At 38.2% G+C, this 22,412-nt stretch overlaps 1 protein-coding gene across 1 annotated transcript in view; it reads right to left on the minus strand.

Annotated features, from left to right (window-relative positions):
- Positions 1–1,441: 1,441 nt before the first annotated feature.
- The window catches only part of LOC136878699 (uncharacterized), a 102,084-nt gene continuing 81,113 nt past the window's right edge, over positions 1,442–22,412 (minus strand). Inside the window, exons 3-6 of the mRNA XM_067152125.2 lie at positions 19,640–19,738; positions 5,793–5,907; positions 4,563–4,734; positions 1,442–1,693 (exon numbers count right to left, since the gene is read on the minus strand). Coding sequence (XP_067008226.2) covers positions 4,573–4,734; positions 5,793–5,907; positions 19,640–19,738 — 376 coding nt within the window. The 3' untranslated portion in view covers positions 1,442–1,693; positions 4,563–4,572. The remainder of the gene's footprint in view (positions 1,694–4,562; positions 4,735–5,792; positions 5,908–19,639; positions 19,739–22,412) is intronic.

A 22,412-nucleotide genomic window follows, 5' to 3' on the forward strand; every position in this document is an offset into this window, starting at 1 on the left:
GGCCAAAACTAGTCCCTAATTAATGTAAATCGAAATATTGCATATATAGTATTGAAAGGTGGACCATTACAATATTAATTTAATAATTATTATTGTGATTACAATTCAATACGGATCAGAGCCATGAAGTTTACATCCTATGAAAACTCCAGCACTCTTAACGGTTTTTAAAGTGTAAAACAATTGAAGGTATGTTCTTTTTTCTGTCTAGAGGTTTAATGTCACACCAACGATTATTATTATTATTATTATTATTATTATTATTATTATTATTATTATTATTATTATTATTATTATTATTATTATTATTATTATTTTGACTTGGTTAAGAACCATACAAAAAAAAAAAAAAAAAGAGCGAGTGTGTGGGTACATATACTGGAATCACAGATAAGGCATTTTGTAGATGATGTTATACTCTATAGTGTAATAAAGAAGATACAGGATGTGAGTGACAGGAAAAAGACCTTGACAGTGTTGTGAGATGAACAGCAGGTAATGGTATGATGGTAAGCAAGGTGAAAAGTTCAGGTTGTATGTTTCACCTACAGGAAAAGTCCTCATGAGTTTTACTACAGTGTTGATGGAGTGAAATTACCTCACGAGATCACTGTAAGTAAGCTACCTAGGTGCTAATATAAGGAAAAAAATCTTCATTGGAATAACTACATTAACAGAATTTCATATAAAGGTAATAGGTCTCTATGGCTATAAAGATATTTAGGATTTGTAGTAAGGATGTGAAGGAGAGCACAAATAAGTTAATAGTAATACCACAAATAGTGTATGGGGCCCTTATCAGGATTATTTGATTCAAGAACTAGAAAAGAACCTGAGAAAAGCAGCACGATTTATTCTGGATGATGTATGACAATAGATTAGTGTTACAAAAATTTTGCATACGTTAGGCTTGGAAGACTTGGGAGAAAGAAGACTATCTGCTCTACGAAGCATCATGTTCCATGCTGATGGTGGAGAGATGGCTTGGAATGACATTAGCGGATGAATAAGCTTGAGTGGAGTTTTTAAAAGTAGGAATTCAAGAGGAAAAATTGGAACAGATATTCATTTGTAGAAAGAGGAATTAAAATTATTTTTGACCAAGGGAGATCATCAATAAATTTTCAAATTCTGTAAAATCATTCAAGGAAGGGGTAAGTAAACAACTAATATTGAATCTGCCTCCTGGGTGACGGCCTCAAAATGCAGATCGATTCATTGATTGGTGTGGGAAAGTGTTTGCTGTAATTCAGTTGCATCTGGATAAAGGATGAAATACTTCCATAGGTAATTAGAACTGGTACTATAATACAGATTATTAAACAAAAACAAAACAGACATTTATAATGCCCAAAAACTTGTCCTTAAAATTTAGAGAAAGAAAAAGCATAGATTAATAATGAATACACCAATTTTAAAAGGAAGTATTATTTGGGGAGAATTAACATAAAATAAGCATTTTTATTAAAGCATAGCACAACACAAAATTTAGTCTAGAAAACACAACGTAAACTGTTACAACTAGTATTCATACAATTATAGTAGGTCAGTATTTACAGAGTGTTTATCACTTTGAGGCAGGGATAGGGATGGCCTAGTTGACGATCACTTAATGCACATCCTCCATCCACGTAAGCTGCATCATACTTTAATCTCAAGCTGGTACTTGTGTCATCTGAGCCAATCACACTGCCTGAAATATGAAGAAAATCTGTATATTACACATGAATGAAAGGCAGGTTTTGGTTTTATCCATACAATAGACTACAACCTCTCATTGTCAGAGAATTCAGAATGGAACAAACACATATACTGTGCTCAAGTCTTATTTAATCAATGTTAATTGGAATCAAGCTACATTTTATTTTTATCAGAAAACTATGCATTGGATTTATGAACATTTTTTCCTCCATTTTTGTCAACAAAGACCTTTATTTGTTCAAGAGAAAAATGATGAAAATGAGGAAGGCCCAGATGGTAAATGAGTACGATAAAGAACTGAAAAAGGCAATGAAACCTGGATTGCAATAACTGTTGAAGTGAGACTGTTAAATGGAACATACAAAAACCATACTTACAATAGCATTGCATTTAGACATGCATAGATTGAGAAAAGATCATTAGCAATATTAAAAGTAAGTTGTTGCCCTTCCAATATGATTATATTCCTTGAAAGAAAAGTGGTAATTGCTACTAAACCAATTTCATGATGAATAAACATCGCCTCCCTTCACCATAAATATTGGAGTACAGCAGGGGTTGGCACTTTCGCCTGTAATGTTTGTCCTTAGCATAAACACTATGATGTGTGATCTACAAATGCCCCGCCCATGGACACTCCATTATGCCAACGACATCTTTGTGGTGGACATACAACATGAAGGCCTCCAGGAGAAATTGCAGCAATGGAAAGAACAGCTTAGCGAATTTGGGTTTTGAGTCTATCTCAAGAAGACGGAGTATATGGAATGTGGCACACAAACTGATGGTACCATCAGCATCAGTAGAGAAGAATTGAAGTAAGTGGATCAATTCAAATACCCGACACCCTCACATGCAGTAATAGAGAGTCTTTCAAATGCCTGCACCCAAGTCAGTGCCACCTGGATGACATGGCACCAGGTGACTGGACTCCTGTGTGAATATCATTGATGTTAGAAGCTAAGTTTTAAGTGAAAGGCTAAACTGAAATGAATGTTCTTATATCTGTTTCCATCAGAAGAGTTGAAATGATGGAATTTTACAATAGAAAGCTTTAGCAGGTCTGATTGCTCAGCTGAACGGTCAGCATTAAGACTTTGGATCGGATGGTCCTGGGTTCGATTGCAGACTGGGTCATGGATTTGAACCTTGTTTGATTAATTCATCTTGCTCAGCGACTGAGCATTTGCATTAGTCTTAATCCATTTCTCTTCATTCACACATAAGCCATCATACGATGAACCATCACAGAAAAAAACATTAATGAATAGGTACATCCCTCCACATAAGGTTAGTATTATGAAGGGTATCCTGTGGTAAAACTGGGATAGATCTGCAAGTGCTACTCAGATCGTACCCAGACCCCACCAGGTAGTGGTAGAAAAAGGAAGCTTTAGAAGATAGATTGGACTGAAAAAAATACAACAAAGATTCTAGTACCAGCAGGAATTTCTCCATTTAGAGATGGGAAATAATGATATTTTCTTTTATGTCCTATCAATCCACGTTTCAACCATGTGATATGCAAATTTAGCGAAAATATTTGGTTTTCATTACAGTAATAGAACCACTTACATACAGGGTGTAACTAAATATGTGGGTAAGCTCCGGGGATTCGATAGAGGACCTGACAACAAGCAGAACATGTCCTGTAAACATGGTTTATTTGCTTTTGTTTCCGTGTTACAGGCATTGTTTGTGGTGTACATAACGCAGACCACTTCACTATGCAGGTTGGTCATTGATAAAGTGTAATTTACTACTTACAGTTCTCCATACAAGGTGTTTAAAATGGCTACCACGTGCTGTAATGCAGGTGTCCATGTGCCGCATCATTGACTGTCTCACTCGTTCCCACATTCCAGGCGTCTGTCGTACCTGCTGTCATCCTTGCTCTGTGATCTGGCGCAGCATTTCCACGTTATGAATAGGTGTGGCATACATTATGGCCTTCAAATGATCCCATAAGTAGAAGTCTAATGGATTGAGATTGAGAGAACGAGCAGGCCACGGTGTCTGTCCCTGACGCCCTATCCATTTGTTTGGGAATCGCTGATGTAAAATTGCTCTAGCAGCAAGAGCAAAATGAGGCGGTGCTCCATCATGCGTGAACCACATGCGATGGATTGAATCCAGTGGAAGGTTTCCAACAAACGTGTGTGGAAGTGTTTACTTTGCTAAGCAACTGACATCACGTGTCTTTGAATGCCATACAAATGCACACAGACTTGAATAGGGAGTAAACGTACAAGTGGCCTGTGTGCCCTACACAAATGACCAACCTGCATAGTGAAGTGGTCTGTGTTATGTACACCGCAAACAATGCCTGTAACACAAAAACGAAAGCAAATAAACCATATGTTTATAAGACATGCTCTGCTTGTTGTCAGGTCCTCTATCGAATCCCAGGAATTTTCCCACATATTTAGTTACACCGTGTATAAACATATACACACACACACAGACAACACATGACACTTCCAACCACCAAAAAAATGCAATAGTAAATACAGTAAATCCTTCCATGTAGGGTTGGCATCAGGAAGGGTACCCAGCCAAACCAACAAGGCTAAATCAACATGTGTGGCTCATTTCACACCTGCAATGCCAACAGGATGAAGAAGAAGATTACTAGAGTGTATTTCCACTGGAAAATGTCTTCCTGTAATAGCAGTAAGCTCATTTATCAGCCTCTTCAGATCTTTTACAATTGACTGAATAATAAGAAAGATTTCATTCTTTCTTGATGTAGAAAAGATGTAACTACTAATATTACTCCCTTAACCCTTAACTACAGTTTGCCTTTCAAAGTCAAAGGCAAAACATTGGTATTTGGACAACAGTTCAATGTGAATAGTTACCTTGTGATGGTCAAACGACGTCATGCACACCATTAATTTCTGGCTGCTCTAAGTTGATGACATGGACTGTTGGAGGCTGGCACTCGATCTCTAGCACAGATGTGTAATGACGTGTTGGCAATACGGTAGCCTTCACTACACCCTCGGAAAACCTACATGGCACAAGACGTGTCTGGAAAGAAATTCGTAGGTTACTGAATAACATACACCAATTAAATCTAGAAATCTAGAAAGGAGGAACAAAAGATAAATACAAAAGCAAGTTTTAAAATGTGGAAATTAAGCATATTGGTTATACATAAAGTATAAATACAAGAATAAGTTAGTGAGGAGAGAGAAGACATTTAATTGCAAAATGAAGCTGCTTGTTTCTATACAAGAATGGGAATATTGTGAAACAAATAAAACAATGATATTATTAAATTAAAAACAAAGTAATATGTTACTTATTTGAATAAATGTGATGTGGAATTGGTAATATTGTCAATACAATACCTTCCATTAAATAGCAAAATGTCAGCCATAAACAGATACACACTCATCAGCAAATTTATTCAGTCCTGTTCTTACTGCAAGGAGGAGTGTGTGTGACTCTCAAATAGCCTTTTTAGTTCTATTTGTCGAGCCAGACTTAGTGACGGTTAAGGCGCTGGCCTTCTGACCCCAACTTGGCAAGTGCTCAAATATATCAGTCTCGTGTCAGTAGATTTACTGGCACGTGAAAGAACTCCTACAGGACAAAATTTTGGCCCTTTAGCATCTCCATAAACAGTCAAAATAGTTAGTGGGACGTAAAAACAATATTATTATTATTATTATTATTATTTATTATTATTATTATTTATTATTATTATTATTATATTTGTCAAAGAATATATTTTAATGATACCTTTATTAATTACCAGTATATGCCATGTTTTGATTAACTTTATTCTCAAAAACTGTCCCATTTGTCACTTTGATACACAGTATAAATTTTTGGTTTTCTTTACAGAGAGAAAATATTAGCAACTTTCTTAAATATTGTTTCATTTTACTGTATTCATATTGATATATTACAAGTATTAAAAATTCATTTTTATGAAAGCCTAATATTGTGATACCTGAATCTTTACTAAAAGACTGCCTGGAATATTTTACAATGGAACATGCTCATTTAGTCTTCATAATATATTCAAATATTTTTTGTAAAAAAATGTTTCATTTTAAAGAAGATTGTACAACTCTGACCTGGAAAGTAACCTCTTCCGTGAATCTCTTCCTGGTGGAGCCGAGTTTCATGAGCACAGTACTCGAGTAGTGAATGGGTACGGGTCGTGGCTCCAGCCAACACTTGGTCTGGAACCTGGAAAATACAAGTTCATAATACAGTAGTTAAATATTCATACAAGAAGGAGTAAACAGCTAAGGAGAGATGAAGGAGAACACTGGTAGCTAAATTCAATTATACATGCTGAAGTTCTTTCATGGTTCACTTTACATCCAACCAGTGGCAGTTTGTGACATTTTACTCTGACAGGGCTGTGCCGCCATCTCCTTCCCCTCCCCAATCGGTCCAGTTTTCACTGACAAGTAGTATGATTCTTGTAGATGAATAATAATAATAATAATAATAATAATAATAATAATAATAATAATAATAATAATAATAATAATAATAATAATAATATAAACTGATGACACTGGCTGAATAGAAATCTGCTTGCACTACAGCATTAATTAATTAACTACACTACAATGACATTTATGCACACATATTAACAGGCTAACTGCCACTGCAATCACAACTACTATGGCACTACACTGTTTTACTGATTACAATCACAAGTGATAATAACGACATTCATGAAAACAAACATTGCACTCCCGAATTTCATTCTCCTTGCTCAAATTTTTAAAGCATGACAACGTATTTAACAATCTGACCATCCTACAAATAGCACAGTCACGTTATGATTACATTTTGAATCGTTATTTTAGCTTCTTTATAGAACTGTATTGTTTGAATGCTCAGTATAATGAATTCATTGTTTTGTAAAATGTTTTGGAATTAATCTTTAACAACAATTAATGGAGGAAAAAGCATAGGTACATTTTAAAGTGGTTGGCGATGTTGCTGAGGGCTCCGCCGTTTAGTGCTTGCACACACCTGCACTCTTCTTACCGCTGACAAGCCCACTTCCAGGCTCCTACCGCAACCCGCACACTTACTAAGTCTGGGGACCTACTCAGGGCTCTGCTACCACAGTACGAGCACCTCACGGCTGAAGATAAAACATCATGCTTGATGGACAGTAGCCACAGTCTGAATGCTTTTGCCATTTTCTTGAAAATAGAAAAGCAAAATGCTTACAGCCAAAATAATAAAGATAACATTGTATAAGTGAATAGCACACCACATAAGTTCAACTTTGCTACATTTGATATAGATGTTTATTCCCAGAGGGGACCTGAAATATTTGTCCCGAATGAGCAAATTTATAATGCCAATATAAATGGTCCGTTATTAGACATTATAAATTTTCCAGCTAACTCATTCCTGGTTGCCAACGTTTTGCCCCAATGCGCTAAGTTGGGCTCATCAGTTGGTAAATAGCACACCCACCAAGATGTATGGCTAGTGCACAGTGTGGAGGCTACTGCGTAGGCTATTTGGAACCACCGGCAGTGCCAATGCACTATTGAGAGACTGTCTCATTACGAAAAATTGATGCTTGCCTCGCCATCAGGAACCAGGAATGAGTTAACTGGAAAATTTATAATGTCCAATAATGGACCATTTATATTGGTATTATAAATTTACTCATTCAGGATAAATATTTCAGGTTCCCTATGGGAATCAACATCTATATCATCTGATGGCCAGGTAAGCATCAGTTTTTGGTAATGAGACAAAGTCTCTCATAATGTATTGGCACTGCCAGTGGCTCCAAATTGCCTACGCAGTGGTCTCCATGGTAACAAAGCCTTCGACTCTGTCTGGCACGAAGGACTTATATTCAAAATTAGTCACCTCCCTCTCCCCACCTCCATCATAAGACTGATATTTAATTATCTCAAATCTAGGAAAGCCATAATTAACATAAACGGAACCCACTCTTATACCTTCCCCATAACCTGAGGTCTTGCTCAACGCTCTCCACTCTCTCCTCCTTTCCTATATACACTATACACATGCGATATCCCGCACCCAGCACCACCATTACGACTCTACCAATATGCTGATGACCTTGCCATTCTAGCCTTCAGCCCTACCTTCACATCTCTCAACAATAGACTACAGAAATACTTGAACACTCTTGAAACCTGGCTTAATCAATGGCACATCTCTATCAATCCTACCAAGACCCAGTTCATAGTTTTCCAAAATAAATCCCGTCTCTGCCCTGCACGCCACAAAGTCCACATAACAATGTATAATATACTCTTTATTGAAACTAACATACTTAGGAATTAAATTTCAAAATAATCTGCAATGGAATCACCACCTGGCAGATATTCATAGAAAAGCTATTAACTGTTTCCGAGCACTCAGATCCCTAACAGGTTTCACATGGGGACTAAAACCCACCCAAATAATTAACGTTTATAAGACATTCATCTGACCCTTAATAACCTACGCCTCCCTGATATGGATTACTGCCCATCCAACTGAATACGTTAGACTCAATAGACTTTACTGTCATGCTATACGTATAGCACACCATCTACCTATAGACACACCTTCCACCAATTTCAGCCCTTACTATACCTAGCCCTCCCACTATCACCTCTAGCCACTGCAATCCTAAACGACAACCGCACACCTGAAAATTCTCATATCTTCCCTCCTCCCATCACATAACTTCCACCAACTTTCCATTGTCAATGCCACAAAGTCTCAACAAAATGATAACAGATCAGGATGCTCCTGATTACACATCACCTGATTACTGTACCGGCCAACATAGGCACCACAAGTGCTGTCACAAATATTAAGTGAAAGTGAAGTGAAGTGAAGTCACTAGTAATACCCAAAGTGAGTGAAAATTTCAGTGATTATACCATCTTGCCAAAATAATAATAATAATAATAATAATAATAATAATAATAATAATAATAATAATAATAATAATAATAATAATAATATTACTTTAATAGTTATTCCATTCCATACAGAAGTATGCATTCAATAATAAAACGCCCCCAAGACGAGACCAGAAAATCAATGAACACATAGTTACTACTACTGCATTGTTGACAACACTGACTGACCCACTAACACAGTGACCACTACGACTTATGAATGACATTCCAAACAAACATATGACCAGTAGTACTACCACAGATGTTTACAAACAAACAACTAACGCTAAGAAAACAACATACAGCAAGAATGGATTCAATGACTCTAGCCAAAGAAGAGGCTCAACAAAAACAACAAATAATTAACAAAATTGTAAATAATTCAATGTAAATGTAAATATGTACAAAACAAAGATCTCAATAAACCGAGGATAGCAAGGGAAAACTATGGGGGGGGGGGGGGGTGCGGTGCGGGTCCTCTCCCTGGGTTGGTCCCCTTGGTGGTCCTGCGGTCTCTGCACCAGAGTTAACAAGGGTGTGCTATTTACTAACTGATGAGCCCAACTTAGCACACTGGGGCAAAATGCTGGCAACCAGGAATGAGTTAGCTGGAAAATTTATAATGTCCAATAATGGACCATTTATACTGGTATTTGCTACATTTGTCCATCTCTTTATTTAATCAATTACAGAGTGAAATATCGTTAGATGTTTTTAAAAGGCGGTGGGGCGGCACGAACCGCCACTGGATCCAACAGGTGTCTCTAATGAGATAAACAAGAATACATTTCAACAAAGAGAGACAGGTCAGTATGGGAAGAGGGAGTGACAGATGAAGAATACAAGGAGAAACATGAAAACACAGGACAAAGATAGTTTCCACATCTTGTTTGTTCCTTTCCGTTATTGATAGTTGCAGGACTCCTTTCATAACTCTGTGTTTGGCATGTGTTCTTAACCATTTGCAGTCCTTTTATTTCCACTCCACACAGCCCATCAGGTCCAATGTAAACTTTGATGCATTCACGTTCCGTACTTGTAGACATAACATGGGCTTTTTGGCTTATGCCTTATCAAGAAAACAAGATGAAACTTTACCTTTCGCAGAGAACTTTGCTCCGTGTCTTCAGAAGAAAATCTTGACCATTCACAAAGAAGACTTCAACAATGAAAGTTTGAATTTAGGTGTTAGTAATAGAAGTGTAGGTGGTTTGTTCATTCGTCACCAGATGGCTCACTATATGCGATGCAGCACTAGCATTTGAAGCAGAAGCTGACTGCACTATTAGAATTGGTCTGGGAGGGAAAGTATGACACTGACAGAAGCCTGAAATAATCATCTGGTGATGATGAACGTATGAATTTGGAAAACACTGAAACAAAATAACAGTAGTGAAAGAAGGAAGAGAACTACCTATGTAAATCCTTAATGGCTGACAACCATGTAATACTTTATTGATAGCCAGTGTCCCTGTTGAAATTGTTAGAATTTCTACATATTTCCACAGCTTCCTGTGTAATCTTGGACCTGTAGTGTCTGGTGTGGGTCAGAGCGCAAATTTGCATTATTGGAGAAGGCATCTTTGTGAACAGTCAAGATTTTCTTCTGAAGACATGGACCAAAGTTCCCTGCAAAACGTAAAGTGTTTCACCTTGTTTTGTTGACATGGCATAAGCCAAAAGCCCATATGTCTACAGGTCCAATATAGTTTACAAGGTAAATCACTTATTTATGAACTATTTAAAGTAAAATCTAAGGAAGGTCAGTGATGAAAACAAATTAAGATACAATACTCAAAATACGCAAGTATAACATGAAATTTGCTAAAATCTGTAGTTAAGAAGTTTACTCACCAGATGGCTTTAATGGTAACGCCCAGTGCAAGAGTAGATTACTAATAACTAAAGCAGGGCCTTTCAAACGTCCAAAATACCATGCGTGCAAACTGAGGGGCAGAGGTCCTGTGCACATTGCATCGGTCCCACTCGGCTCGGCATGGACCAGCGCTTCGTCTCGGGGTGACTCGGCTCAGACTGGGAGTGCTACGGAGCAAGTGGAGCGAGCAAGACAGGTATGGGGAAAGAGAGAGAGAGAGAGAAGACAGCACTATGGCTCCAAATCAACCAAGCAAAGTCGTCTTTTGCACCTTGCACCCTGAGAGGCCCTGGACTAAAGGACCACATCTTGGCCAGTGGGACTGCCCAAAGGACTGCAACAGGGAGAGAGTGTATGTCTCGTCCCACTGGACAAAAGGAAGTAAAGGGTTAATCTGTCTCTTCTTTTTGTGCTTATCTAGTTTACTTTCCATCCTAACTTCCCACATTCAGACTTAAGATCTACCAAATGGATTACAACACCTATTTGATTCTGCTAGAACAACCTGAGCCCGAACAAGCACATTTCAACACGCTGATATTGAATCAGTGTATGATGAGCTCTCCTGAAGAAAGTCTGAAAGGCTGTGATGTACCCTGCTCTGCAAAAATTGAAATATATAAGTTCACCTGTCAGTTAGCCTGAGCAGCAGATTCATAGCCAGGCTTCTTTTCAGAGGTGGTTCAAAATAGTGTATTATTGGCTGACTTATTTCTAGCATTCCAAGATATGATTTGTTTGACTTTTTTAGTCTCGGCACATTTGAGAAGATAATCAGCTATGTGGGGAATGACACAGAAAAGAATGTAATTGTAGCGTGTGATCTAAATTTGTGAAATGTTAACTGGGATGGTAATGCGAATGACAGAAATCATGACCAACAAATGGTAAATAGGTTAATCTGGGAAGTATAGCCAAATCACAAAGTGATGGAACCAGCTACAGGGAGCAATATTCTAGATGTGGTGCTGATAAAATCAGCTGAGCTCTATAGAGAAACTGAAGTGATAGATGGTATAAGTGATCATAATGCTGTTTTCATTATAGTTAAAAATAAATTTGACAGAAAGGAAGATCATAAAACTAGGATTATTAGGCAGTACCATATGGCTGATAAAACAGGCATTAAGGACTTTTTAGAAAGTAATTATAATTGGTGCAAAATTATAAATAAATTGTAAACAACCTATGACATTGATTTAAAGCAATTATTGTTGATTTTGAAAACATGTATAGGTATTATAAAGGTAAGAAGGAATGGTAAAGGGACACTACTGTACATTACAATAGAGAAATAAGGAGATTAAGAAGGAAGTGCAGTTTTGGAAGAGAGTTAGGAATGATTGTGGAAGTAAGGAGAGATTAGAACAATTTGGAAATTGAATTTAGCAAAAATGTCAGCCGAGAATAATATGATGGCAAGCATAATTGGTAGTAGTTTGAATTTTAGTGAAAACTGGAGGGGTATGTATAAGTACTTTAAGACAAACAAGTTTCATGAAGGGCATTTGAGGAATCATAAATAATCAAGGGGAGTGTATATGTGAAGATTTACAGAGGACAGAATTATTTAGTCAGTATTATATAAACACTGATGGATATAAAAATAATATCTGGGTAGATGAGGGGACTAATAATAGTGTTATGGAACCACATTTATTCCATGGACTGCCGTGTCATATCTTACTGGCATATCTATGAACATTACAAGTGACACAACACTGTTTATCTTGTTTGTGTAATCTTTGGTTGTGGTGTAGATCATGGCGTACAATGTATCTCTTGGTCAGTGCAGTGAATTGTAAACTTGTTTTATGTAAATAAATTGGAGCATTTGTGTTAAATTGTGTTGACGTTACATTATAAGCACTTTTCTCAACATCTGGCGTTAAGAAGATTCATTGCCCTTAAGAATACACAAGCTGCATAAGCAAGTTTGCTCGCATCACTTGAGACATGCGCCTGAGGAACTGAATAGTACTGCAGAGCGACTCAGGGACTCTTTCTACGTGGACAACTGTGTTACCAGTGTAGCCAATGAAGAACAGTTGCAGAAATTTGTGAGGGAAGCTACTGCACTGATGTCTACAGCACAATTTGATCTTCGCGGATGGATCAGCAGCCCCGTTCATCAAGAAGACAGAGCTGCTATGCAAGATGGAGTTGTTCCAGTCCTGGGTCTCTTATGGGATGTCACTACAGATGAGCTTCTCTGTGATGTCAAAACCATTGCGATGACCACTTGTCGAGTTACCAAGAGGAATCTGTTGTCTGTGGCTCAGCGTGTTTTCGACCCAATTGGCTTCACATGTCCGTCTACCTTACTACCAAAGCTGATGCTGCAAGAAACATGGAAACACAAATTTCGATGGGATGAAGAGCTTCCGGATAGCATTACAAGTAAATTCAAGAACTGGGTGGAGCAGATGCAATGGTTAGCTAGATGTCGCCTTCCAAGGAGAATGGTACAAGTGGACTGGGGAGCGGAAGATATCAGTCTTCATGTATTTTGTGATGCGAGCAAACTTGCTTATGCAGCTTGTGTATTCTTAAGGGCAATGAATCATTGGGGAAGAAAGTGAAGCATTCACGAAACCCATCTTGTTGCCGTCAAACCATGCCATCGTGACCAGATTGGTTTGGGACGAACATCATCGGTCACAGCATGCAGGGCTACTGACGCTGTTAGCTAGACTCAGGGAAAGATTCTGGATTCTTGGAGTTAGGAAAGTGGCAAAAAGAGTTATTGCAAGATGTGTCAAATGTAAAAGGTACAAGGCTAGTCCTACAGCACCAGCTTTTGCTCCTTTGCCCAAGGATAGAGTGGGCTCAACAGCAGCTTTCGAGGTCTCGGGAGTGGATTATGCTGGACCGCTGTACCTAAAGTCTGGAGAAAAGGCGTGGGTTGTATTATTTACTTGTGCGGTGTATCGTGCGATACATCTGGAGCTGGTGCAGTCTTTGACAACTGATGCTTTCATTCTGGCGTTAAGAAGATTCATTGCCCGGCGTGGAAGAATTTCTGTGCTGTACTCAGACAACGGGATCAATTTCATAGGACTTAATAATGCCCTGAAAGCGTTGGATTGGGATGAGATTGTCACCCACTCGGCTGTGAGAAAGATTACTTGGAAATTTATCCCACCTACAGCAGCCTGGTGGGGAGGATGGTGGGAGAGACTAATCAGAACAGTGAAAGAACTACTGCGTCGAATCTTGGGACGAGCCTCTGTGTACTATGAAGAGTTATATACTGTGTTATGTGATTGCGAGGCGACGATCAACTCTAGACCACTTACATACGTTGAGGACCATTCGTCTGAACTAAAGCCTTTGACACCAGCAACATTTCTGCAGGGTATTCCTACAAATGAGACTCCAGATTTGGATGCAGTTGACAAGGTTGACTATGTTAAACGATGTAGGTACCTCCAGAAACTACGTGAGGACCTACGACAAAGATTCAGGAATGAATACTTGGCGCTCCTAGTTCACCACGGCCAGAGGAAGACCAACAGCATCAAGGTGGGAGATGTGGTATTGATAGGAGCAGATTCCACAAAACGTATCAACTGGCCCCTCGCGGTCGTCGTGGAAGTGTATCCAGGGAAGGATGAGGTAGCAAGAGTAGCCAAACTGAAGACATCTGAGGGAGAGCTGATCAGACCACTCCAGCGTCTCTATCCATTGGAGGTGCACACAACTCCAGAGGAGTGGAAGCAGCCTGAAACTGTGACTATCACTTCGCCTGAGACAAAGCCTCCACATGAAGAATTCAAATTGTCAAAAGGGGGGCGGAGAATTAAAGTGCCATCAAGACTTGATTTGTGAATACTCTTGATGTGACCTTGCTTTTGTGTTCATTTATTTATTGTGTTATGTGTTTTTGTTTCAGTTGTGGTACGGAGTATTTTGCAATTGAAAATAACAATTGCAAGGTGGGAGGATGTTATGGAACCACATTTATTCCATGGACTGCCGTGTCATATCTTACTGGCATATCTATGAACATTACAAGTGACACAACACTGTTTATCTTGTTTGTGTAATCTTTGGTTGTGGTGTAGATCATGGCGTACAATGTATCTCTTGGTCAGTGCAGTGAATTGTAAACTTGTTTTATGTAAATAAATTGGAGCATTTGTGTTAAATTGTGTTGACGTTACATTATAAGCACTTTTCTCAACAAATAGTGAAGTACTGAAATTTCCTATGATAACAAAGATTATTTACAAACAGATACAAAAGTTGAAAACTAGACAATCAGGTGGAATTGATATGCTTTCTGGGGATGTATGGAAGGCAATGTGTTGGGATATAGTACTGTATTTTAAGTACTGTATTATTTTTATTACTGTACTCTTTGCTTGAACTAGCACTACCAAATGAATGGACAGTTACTATAATAGCCCTAATGTAGAAAGGTAAGGGTGATAAACTTAAAGCAGGCAATTGCAGGTCAGTTAGGTTGATGTGTTTTCTTTAAGCTCTGGGAAAGCATTCTTTCCAATATATTAAGACATGTTTGCAATTAATTTTTTTTGGCTAGTGTCTTTACGTCACACTGACACAGATAGGTCTTATGGCAATGATGGGATAGGAAAGGCTAAGAGTCGGAAGGAAGCGGCCATGGCCTTAAGGTACAGCCTCAGCATTTGCCTGGTGTAAAAATGGGAAACCATGGAAAACCATCTTCAAGGCTGCCAACAGTGGGATTCAAACCCACTATTTTCCGGATGCAAGCTCACAGCTGCGTGCACCTAACCACATTGCCAACTAGCCCAGTAATGTTTGCAATATTACAAACTGGTTTGATTCAAGGCAGTTAAAGTTTAGGAAAGGTTATTTGAGTGGAGCTCAACTTGCAAGATTCCAGCAAGATATAACAGATTTTTTTCCTTCAGGAGGTCAAATGCACTGTATCGCTATTGACCTATCCAAGGCTTTTGAAAAGGTAGATCACTGGGGACTGAACACAAAAAAAGGGCATTTGGACTAGCCAAATGAGCAACTGAATGAGAGGCTAAATTTTAGAAAACAGAACTCAGAATTAGAGTACCGGTAGGTTAAGCATTATCTAATCCTGTAATGATTAAGAGTAGGGCTGCCATAAGACAGTATTTTTTTTACCTTTATATTTTCTTGTAATATATGTATATATGATATGAGTAAAGAAGAGGAATCATAGAAATGTTCTATGCAGATAATGTTATAATGTAGAGGGTAATAAATAAGTTACAGGATTATGAGCAAATGCAAAAGACTATGAGGATGTTGTCTGGTGGATAACAGACAGTGTTATGATAATAAACTGGATGAAAAGTAAGGTTGAGAGTTTCATCAAGAGGAAGAGTTTTCTCAGTTTTAATTGCTGAGCTGAGGGATCACTGTAGGTACTTAGGTGTTAATATAAGGAAATATTTTCATTGGAATAATCACATTAATGAGGTTACAGATCTCTTCATATGGTTCTGAGGGTATTTAAGGGTTGTAGTAAGGATGTAAAGGAGAGATCATATAAGTCACTGGTAAGATCCCAGTTATTAAAGTATGTTCTAGTGTACGGGACCTTCACCAGGCTTGCTGGATTTGAGAACTGGAAAAGAACCAAAGGAAACCAGCACAACGTGTTCTGGGTGATTTCTGACAAAAGACTAGTATTATGAAAATGTTGCAGAGTTTGGGCTGGGAAGACTTGGAGTAAGGAAATGAATAGCTAGACTAAGTGGTATGTTCCAAGCTGTCACCAGAGATATCAAATCAAAATCAATAAAATCAGTCACTACTGATCTGCATTTAGGGCAGTCGCCCAGGTGGTAGATTCCCTATCTGTTGTTTTCCTAGCTTTTCCTTAAATGATAGCAAAGAAATTGGAAATTTATTGAACATCTCTCTTGGTAAGTTATTCCAATCCCTAACTCCCCTTCCTATAAATGAATATTTGCTCCAATTTGTCCTCTTGAATTCCAGCTTTATTTTCATATTGTGATCTTCCCTACTTTTAAAGACACCACTCAAACTTATTTGTCTACTAATGTCATCCCACGCTGTCTCTCCACTGACGGCTTGAAAGTCAAGCAGCTCGTTCTCCTTTCTCCCAAGTCTTCCCAGTCCAAACTTTGCAACATTTATGTAACGCTACTCTTCTGTCGAAAATCACCCAGAAATAATCAAGCTGCTTTTGTTTGGATTTTTTTCCAGTTCTTGATCAAATAATCCTGGTGCAGGTCCCATACACTGGAACCATACTCTAGTTAGGGTCTTACCAGAGACTTACATGTCCTCTCCCTTACATCCTTACTACAACCCCTAAATACCCTCATAATCATGTGCATAGATCTGTACCCTTTATTTACAATCATATTTATGTGATTATCCCAATGAAGATTTTTCCTTATATTAACACCTAGGTACTTACAATGATCCCCAAAGGGAACTTTCACGCCATAAATGCAGTAATTAAAACTGAGAGGATTTTTTTTATTTGTAAAACTCACAACCTGACTTTTAACCCTGTTTATCATCATACTATTGCCTACTGTCCATCTGACAACATTATTGAGGTCATTTTGCAGTTGCTCACAATATTGTAACTTATTTATTATTTATTACTCTGTACAGAATAACCATCTGTAAAAAGCCTTATCTCCGATTCCACTTCTGTTCACATATCATGGAATGACGTTAGTAGACGATTAAGCATGAGTAGGGCTTTTAAAGTGAAGAAGATCAAAATATGAAGATAAAATTGGAATTCAAGAGGACAAATTTGGGCAAATGTTTCTTAATAGTTTGTGGATTTAGGGGTTAGAATAATTTAAATAGGGAGATGTTTGATAAATTTCCAAATTCTTTGAAATTATTTAAGAAAAGATGATGTAAACACTGATATGGAATCTGCCACCTGTGTGACAGCTGTAAATGCAGGTCGCTAGTGATCAAATGATTGATTCATTGATTAATTGATGAAATAATAAGGTTATTGTTATTGGTTTTATGTCCCAGATGTTCAAAGAGGATGAGGTGCTAGAATTTTGTCCCGCCAGAAGTTCTTTTATGTGGCGTTAAATCTACCATCACAAGAGCACCTTCAAATGGCAATGGACTGAAATGTTGTCAAAACGCCAATTTGAGCTAAGAAGACGGATCCAAAGGCTGAAGAGCAGGCAGGTTTCTCCACTCCAATATAACACAATAAGATGATCAATTAAGGCACACATATTAAGGACAGGACGGGAGGCTCAATCCACTCTAATACTAGCGTAACACAATCCTGTTCAACCAGTTATAGCCAAAAGCAATAAATTATTCATAATAGATCATATGAAGAAGAATAATACAATGGAGGATAAGAACATTTTAGAAAGATATTTAACAGCAACAAGACAAAAAATTTAACTTTTTCTGAGTTAATCGAAGAAAAACCAGATGGCTTTCTAGTACATTTTTTTAAAAGTGTTGTACACTGGTACTACAGTATCAACAAACACATTAAACAGTATCAACAAACATGAGAGAGAGAGAGAGAGCGAGAGCGAGAGCGAGAGCGAGAGAGAGTGTGTGTGTGTGTGTGTGTGTGTGTGTGTGTGTGTGTGTGTGTGTGTGTGTGTGTGTGTGAATGTGGGTTAAATTAAGTTTATGATTTTAAATATATTTTCTGTATAAGTGAAGGTTGTTATCCTAGAATATGGGAAGTTTTGTTTCATGATGTAGCAGTTACTGACAAAGGGAGTGGTGTCTCTGAAACATGTACGAGTCAAAATAATTGTATAAACTTAGTAATTTGATAATATATTGACAGGGCGGACTAGACAAAAGAGTGACTGAATGGGTTGCTATATTTCTAGAAAATAGATCTCAGAGAATTAGAGTCGGCGAAGCTTTATCTGACCCTGTAATAATTAAGAGGGGAATTCCTCAAGGCAGTATTATTGGACCTTTATGTTTACTCAAATCATTGATATATATAAGAAAAGGAGTGGAATCAGGTAGGGCCTAAGACTTTTTGCGGATGATGTTATTCTCTATAAGTTACAAGATTGTGAGCAACTGCAAAATGACCTTGATAATATTGTGAGATGGACAATAGGCAATGGTATGATGATAAACGAGGTTAAAAGTCAGGTTGTGAGTTTCACAAATAGGAAAAGTCCTCTGAGTTTCAATTACTGCATTGATGGGGTGAAAGTTCCTTTTGGGGATCATTGTAAGTACCTAGGTGTTAATATAAAGAAAGATCTTCATTGGGGTAATCACATAAATGGGATTGCAAATAAAGGAAACAGATCTCTGCACATGGTTATGAGGGTGTTTAGGGGTTGTAGTAAGGATGTAAACGAGAGTGCTTATAAGTCTCTGGTACGACTCCAACTAGAGTATGGTTCCAGTGTATGGGACCCTCACCAGGATTACTTGATTCAAGAACTGGAAAAAATCCAAAGAAAAGCAGCTTGATTTGTTCTGGGTGATTTCTGACAAAAGAGTAGCGTTAAAAAAATGTTGCAAAATTTGGGCTGGGAAGAAGTGGGAGAAAGGAGAAGAGCTGCTTGACTGAGTGGTATGTTCCAAGCTGTCAGCGGAGAAATGGCGTGGAATGACATTAGTAGATGAATAAGTTTGAGTGGCGTCTTTAAAAGTAGAAAAGATCCAATATGAAGATATGGTTGGAATACAAGAGGACAAATTGGGGCAAATATTCATTTATAGGAAGGGGAGTTAGGGATTGGAATAACTTACCAAGGGAGATGTTCAATAAATTTCCAATGTCATTGAAGTCATTTAAGAAAAGACTAGGAAAACAACAGATAGGGAATCTGGCACCTGGGCGACTGCCCTAAATGCAGATCAGTATTGATTGAATTTGATTGAACTATTACCTCTGTATTTATGTGAACACAGGCTGTGTGGGTAGAAACAGGACAGGATAAGGAGAGGAAGATTTAGGTTAAGAACACCCCTTAAACTTGATGAGTGAGATACAGTTTAATATCCTGATCTTCAAACTGAACAGTTATTAGTATCTGAAGATTTAGGCTACTAAGAGCTAAGACATGAGGAATGTTCAACTACTCACATAGCAAGTTATGGTAACCTTTGTGCATCCATATTTCAGGTCTGTATCAGTATATCAACTTACTTGCTGGGTAGGTGTGGAATAGAGGAGGACCTCGACATCTCTGAAGAAGTAGATAACACTTCCTCAGATAACGTCCTGGAAGTCATCCGGAACTGTGGTCTGAAACATACCATAGAACATATTCATTTTTAAAATGCTTTGTTCCTAATATTCAGTAGTCTTATCTGAGAATGTGCACACTTATAAAAAAAAGACAGAAAATTAAAGTTATATGCGATTGCATTTCTCTGTGTGAATTTTGCTGCAGAAGGGGTTCCCTAACTTGACGAACATCTTGACAACGGTGCCTCACATTTAACACTATTTACTAACAACTGCTTAGGTATTCTATCCCACAACATTGGGTTGTTTTAAAGTGGTCTAAGCAGCGAGACAAATGTTACGTACCGGTATTCCTTTTGATGCAGATGTTTTGAGGTTTTAAACAATCAGAAATTTGCCTTAAAAAGTGTTTCTAAAGACATAAGTATGTACATTTGGCATGCAGTTTTTAAACTGTGTTGTTGTTTGAGTCATTAGTCTACAGACTGGTCTGACGTTTGAGCTTCTCCCCGGCATTCGCCATAGTGAGGAGAATGGAAAACTACTGAAAACAATTCTGAGGACACCTGATCATGGGAAGAGCCCACCACCTTCAGGACACAGAGCTGTAAAGCCATGGCCTCTGTTAACTGAATTTATTCTACTCAGTCCTTTTTTAAAACCCTTAGTAGGTATGCTGACCAATTACCATGACAAAATGATTATTGAATTTTCACGACCACATTATATATTCTAAATAAACATTCAACGCACTAGGTCATGTTCAATAGGTATAGTACATATTGAAGAGTAGACATGATGTTGTTGACGGCGATTCATCCATAGGATGGGGAGGTTAAAGCCTTAAGCAGAGCTTCTGGTGTTAGTCCACAGGAGTACGCTTGGTGCTGACACCAGATTTTACCCTCTACTTTCCTAGTATCACATCTCTTCATTCATTTCATCTCAACATCTCTGGTGAGGTTGACGTCAGGAAGGGCATCTGGTAATATTTTCATTTTCACTTTAGTGTATATATATATACTGACTTCCCTTGTAGTATTATTTGTGAATATATTATCAATAGGGATATGCTCTGAAGTAACTTTTTAGCGTCCCCTCAATGCACCCCCTCCCCTTTTCTTCACACTGGGTTTATTTTGTGATAGGATTAATCATTTGCCCATTATTTGGCTTTTTGATGGATAAGACATGTACAAGTTCAGTAAATATTTTGAAAAAAGCTAATTACTGAAAAAATTTAAAAAGCCTCCGTGGCTCAGGCGGCAGCGCGTCGGCCTCTCACCGCTGGGTTCCGTGGTTCAAATCTTAACAGTTTCTCACTAGATTTGGAAATGGCGGTATTTCAAACGTGAATTCTTGAGGAAACTCAACCGTGCGATGAGGCAACGGGAGAATCCCCCGAATTAATTTACCGACAACACGTACTGATCAGATCAGCTAATATTTCACGAGCGATCAATGTTCAGATTTGTCACCACCAAACAACACTTCCTGTGGTTCAAATCCCGGTCACTCCATGTGAGATTTGTGTTGGACAAAGTGCAGGTTTTTCTCCGGGTACTCCGGTTTTCCCTGCCATCTTTCATTCCAGCAACACTCTCCAATATCATTTCATTTCATTTCATCTGTCACTCATTCATCATTGCCCCAGAGGAGTGCTACAGGCCTCGGCAACCGGCACAATTCCTATCCTCGCCGCAAGATGGGGGCTTCATTCATTCCATTCCTGACCCGGTCACCGACTGGAAAACAGGTTGTAGGATTTCATTTTCACTGAAAAAATTAGAATAGATTTGTATTCGACCAGAATAACCTATATTCGTACCAAATTTCAGCTCAGTTGTTTTAGATGAAGAGACATACACCTTCTCATTTTAAACTATTGTGCCGGGCTAAGTAGCTCGTTCGATAGAGCGCTGGCCTTCTAAGCCCAACTTGGCAGGTTTGATCCTGACTCAGTCCGGTGGTATTTGAAGGTGTTCAAACACGTTAGCCTCGTGTCAGTAGATTTGCTGGCACGTAAAATAATTCCTACGGGAGAAACTTCTGGCACCCTGGCGTCTCCGAAAACCGACAAATTTAGTTAGTGGGACGAAAAATCCAACAACGTTATTATTATTATCATAATCATTATTATTATTATTATTATTATTATTATTATTAAAACTATTATGCTATAGTTTTGCAAACAATTTCGAAAATATATTTTTGAAATAAAACAATCAATGTGATAGTTCCGTCAGAATATTAGTGCACAATTTCATGAAATTCCGCTCAGCGGTTTACACGTGATATCCTTTTTCGGAAGAGACAGACAGATAGATAGACAATTCAATTTTATATACAGAGAGAGATTACTAGTTCTATTATAAGCATACAACAGCTTCAATATTAACAGAAAATATCAGAAATCTGACTCACCACTATCTGACCATGTGATTGGACGACGTACTTACATCTACATCAGTATACGTCACTATATACTGGAACGAAACAGGCTCCCCGAAGTCTACTACAACTGCCATCCCAATGTTCCTATATCGTGTATTCAATGTAACACATATCATAGCAACAGGATGGCATTTCTTTTTATCATGGGAAGAACTCGTGAAGGAGATACTGCACATCCGGCAAAACTTCGAAAAGTACTGAGAATTCAGGCTCATAACGTTCATCCCGTTTCACTGGGTACGAGAAGCGTTTGACTGTGTATGCAGGGTCCGCCGTG

This window comes from Anabrus simplex, chromosome 8, assembly GCF_040414725.1.
Source record: "Anabrus simplex isolate iqAnaSimp1 chromosome 8, ASM4041472v1, whole genome shotgun sequence".
Classification (NCBI taxonomy): domain Eukaryota; kingdom Metazoa; phylum Arthropoda; class Insecta; order Orthoptera; family Tettigoniidae; genus Anabrus; species Anabrus simplex.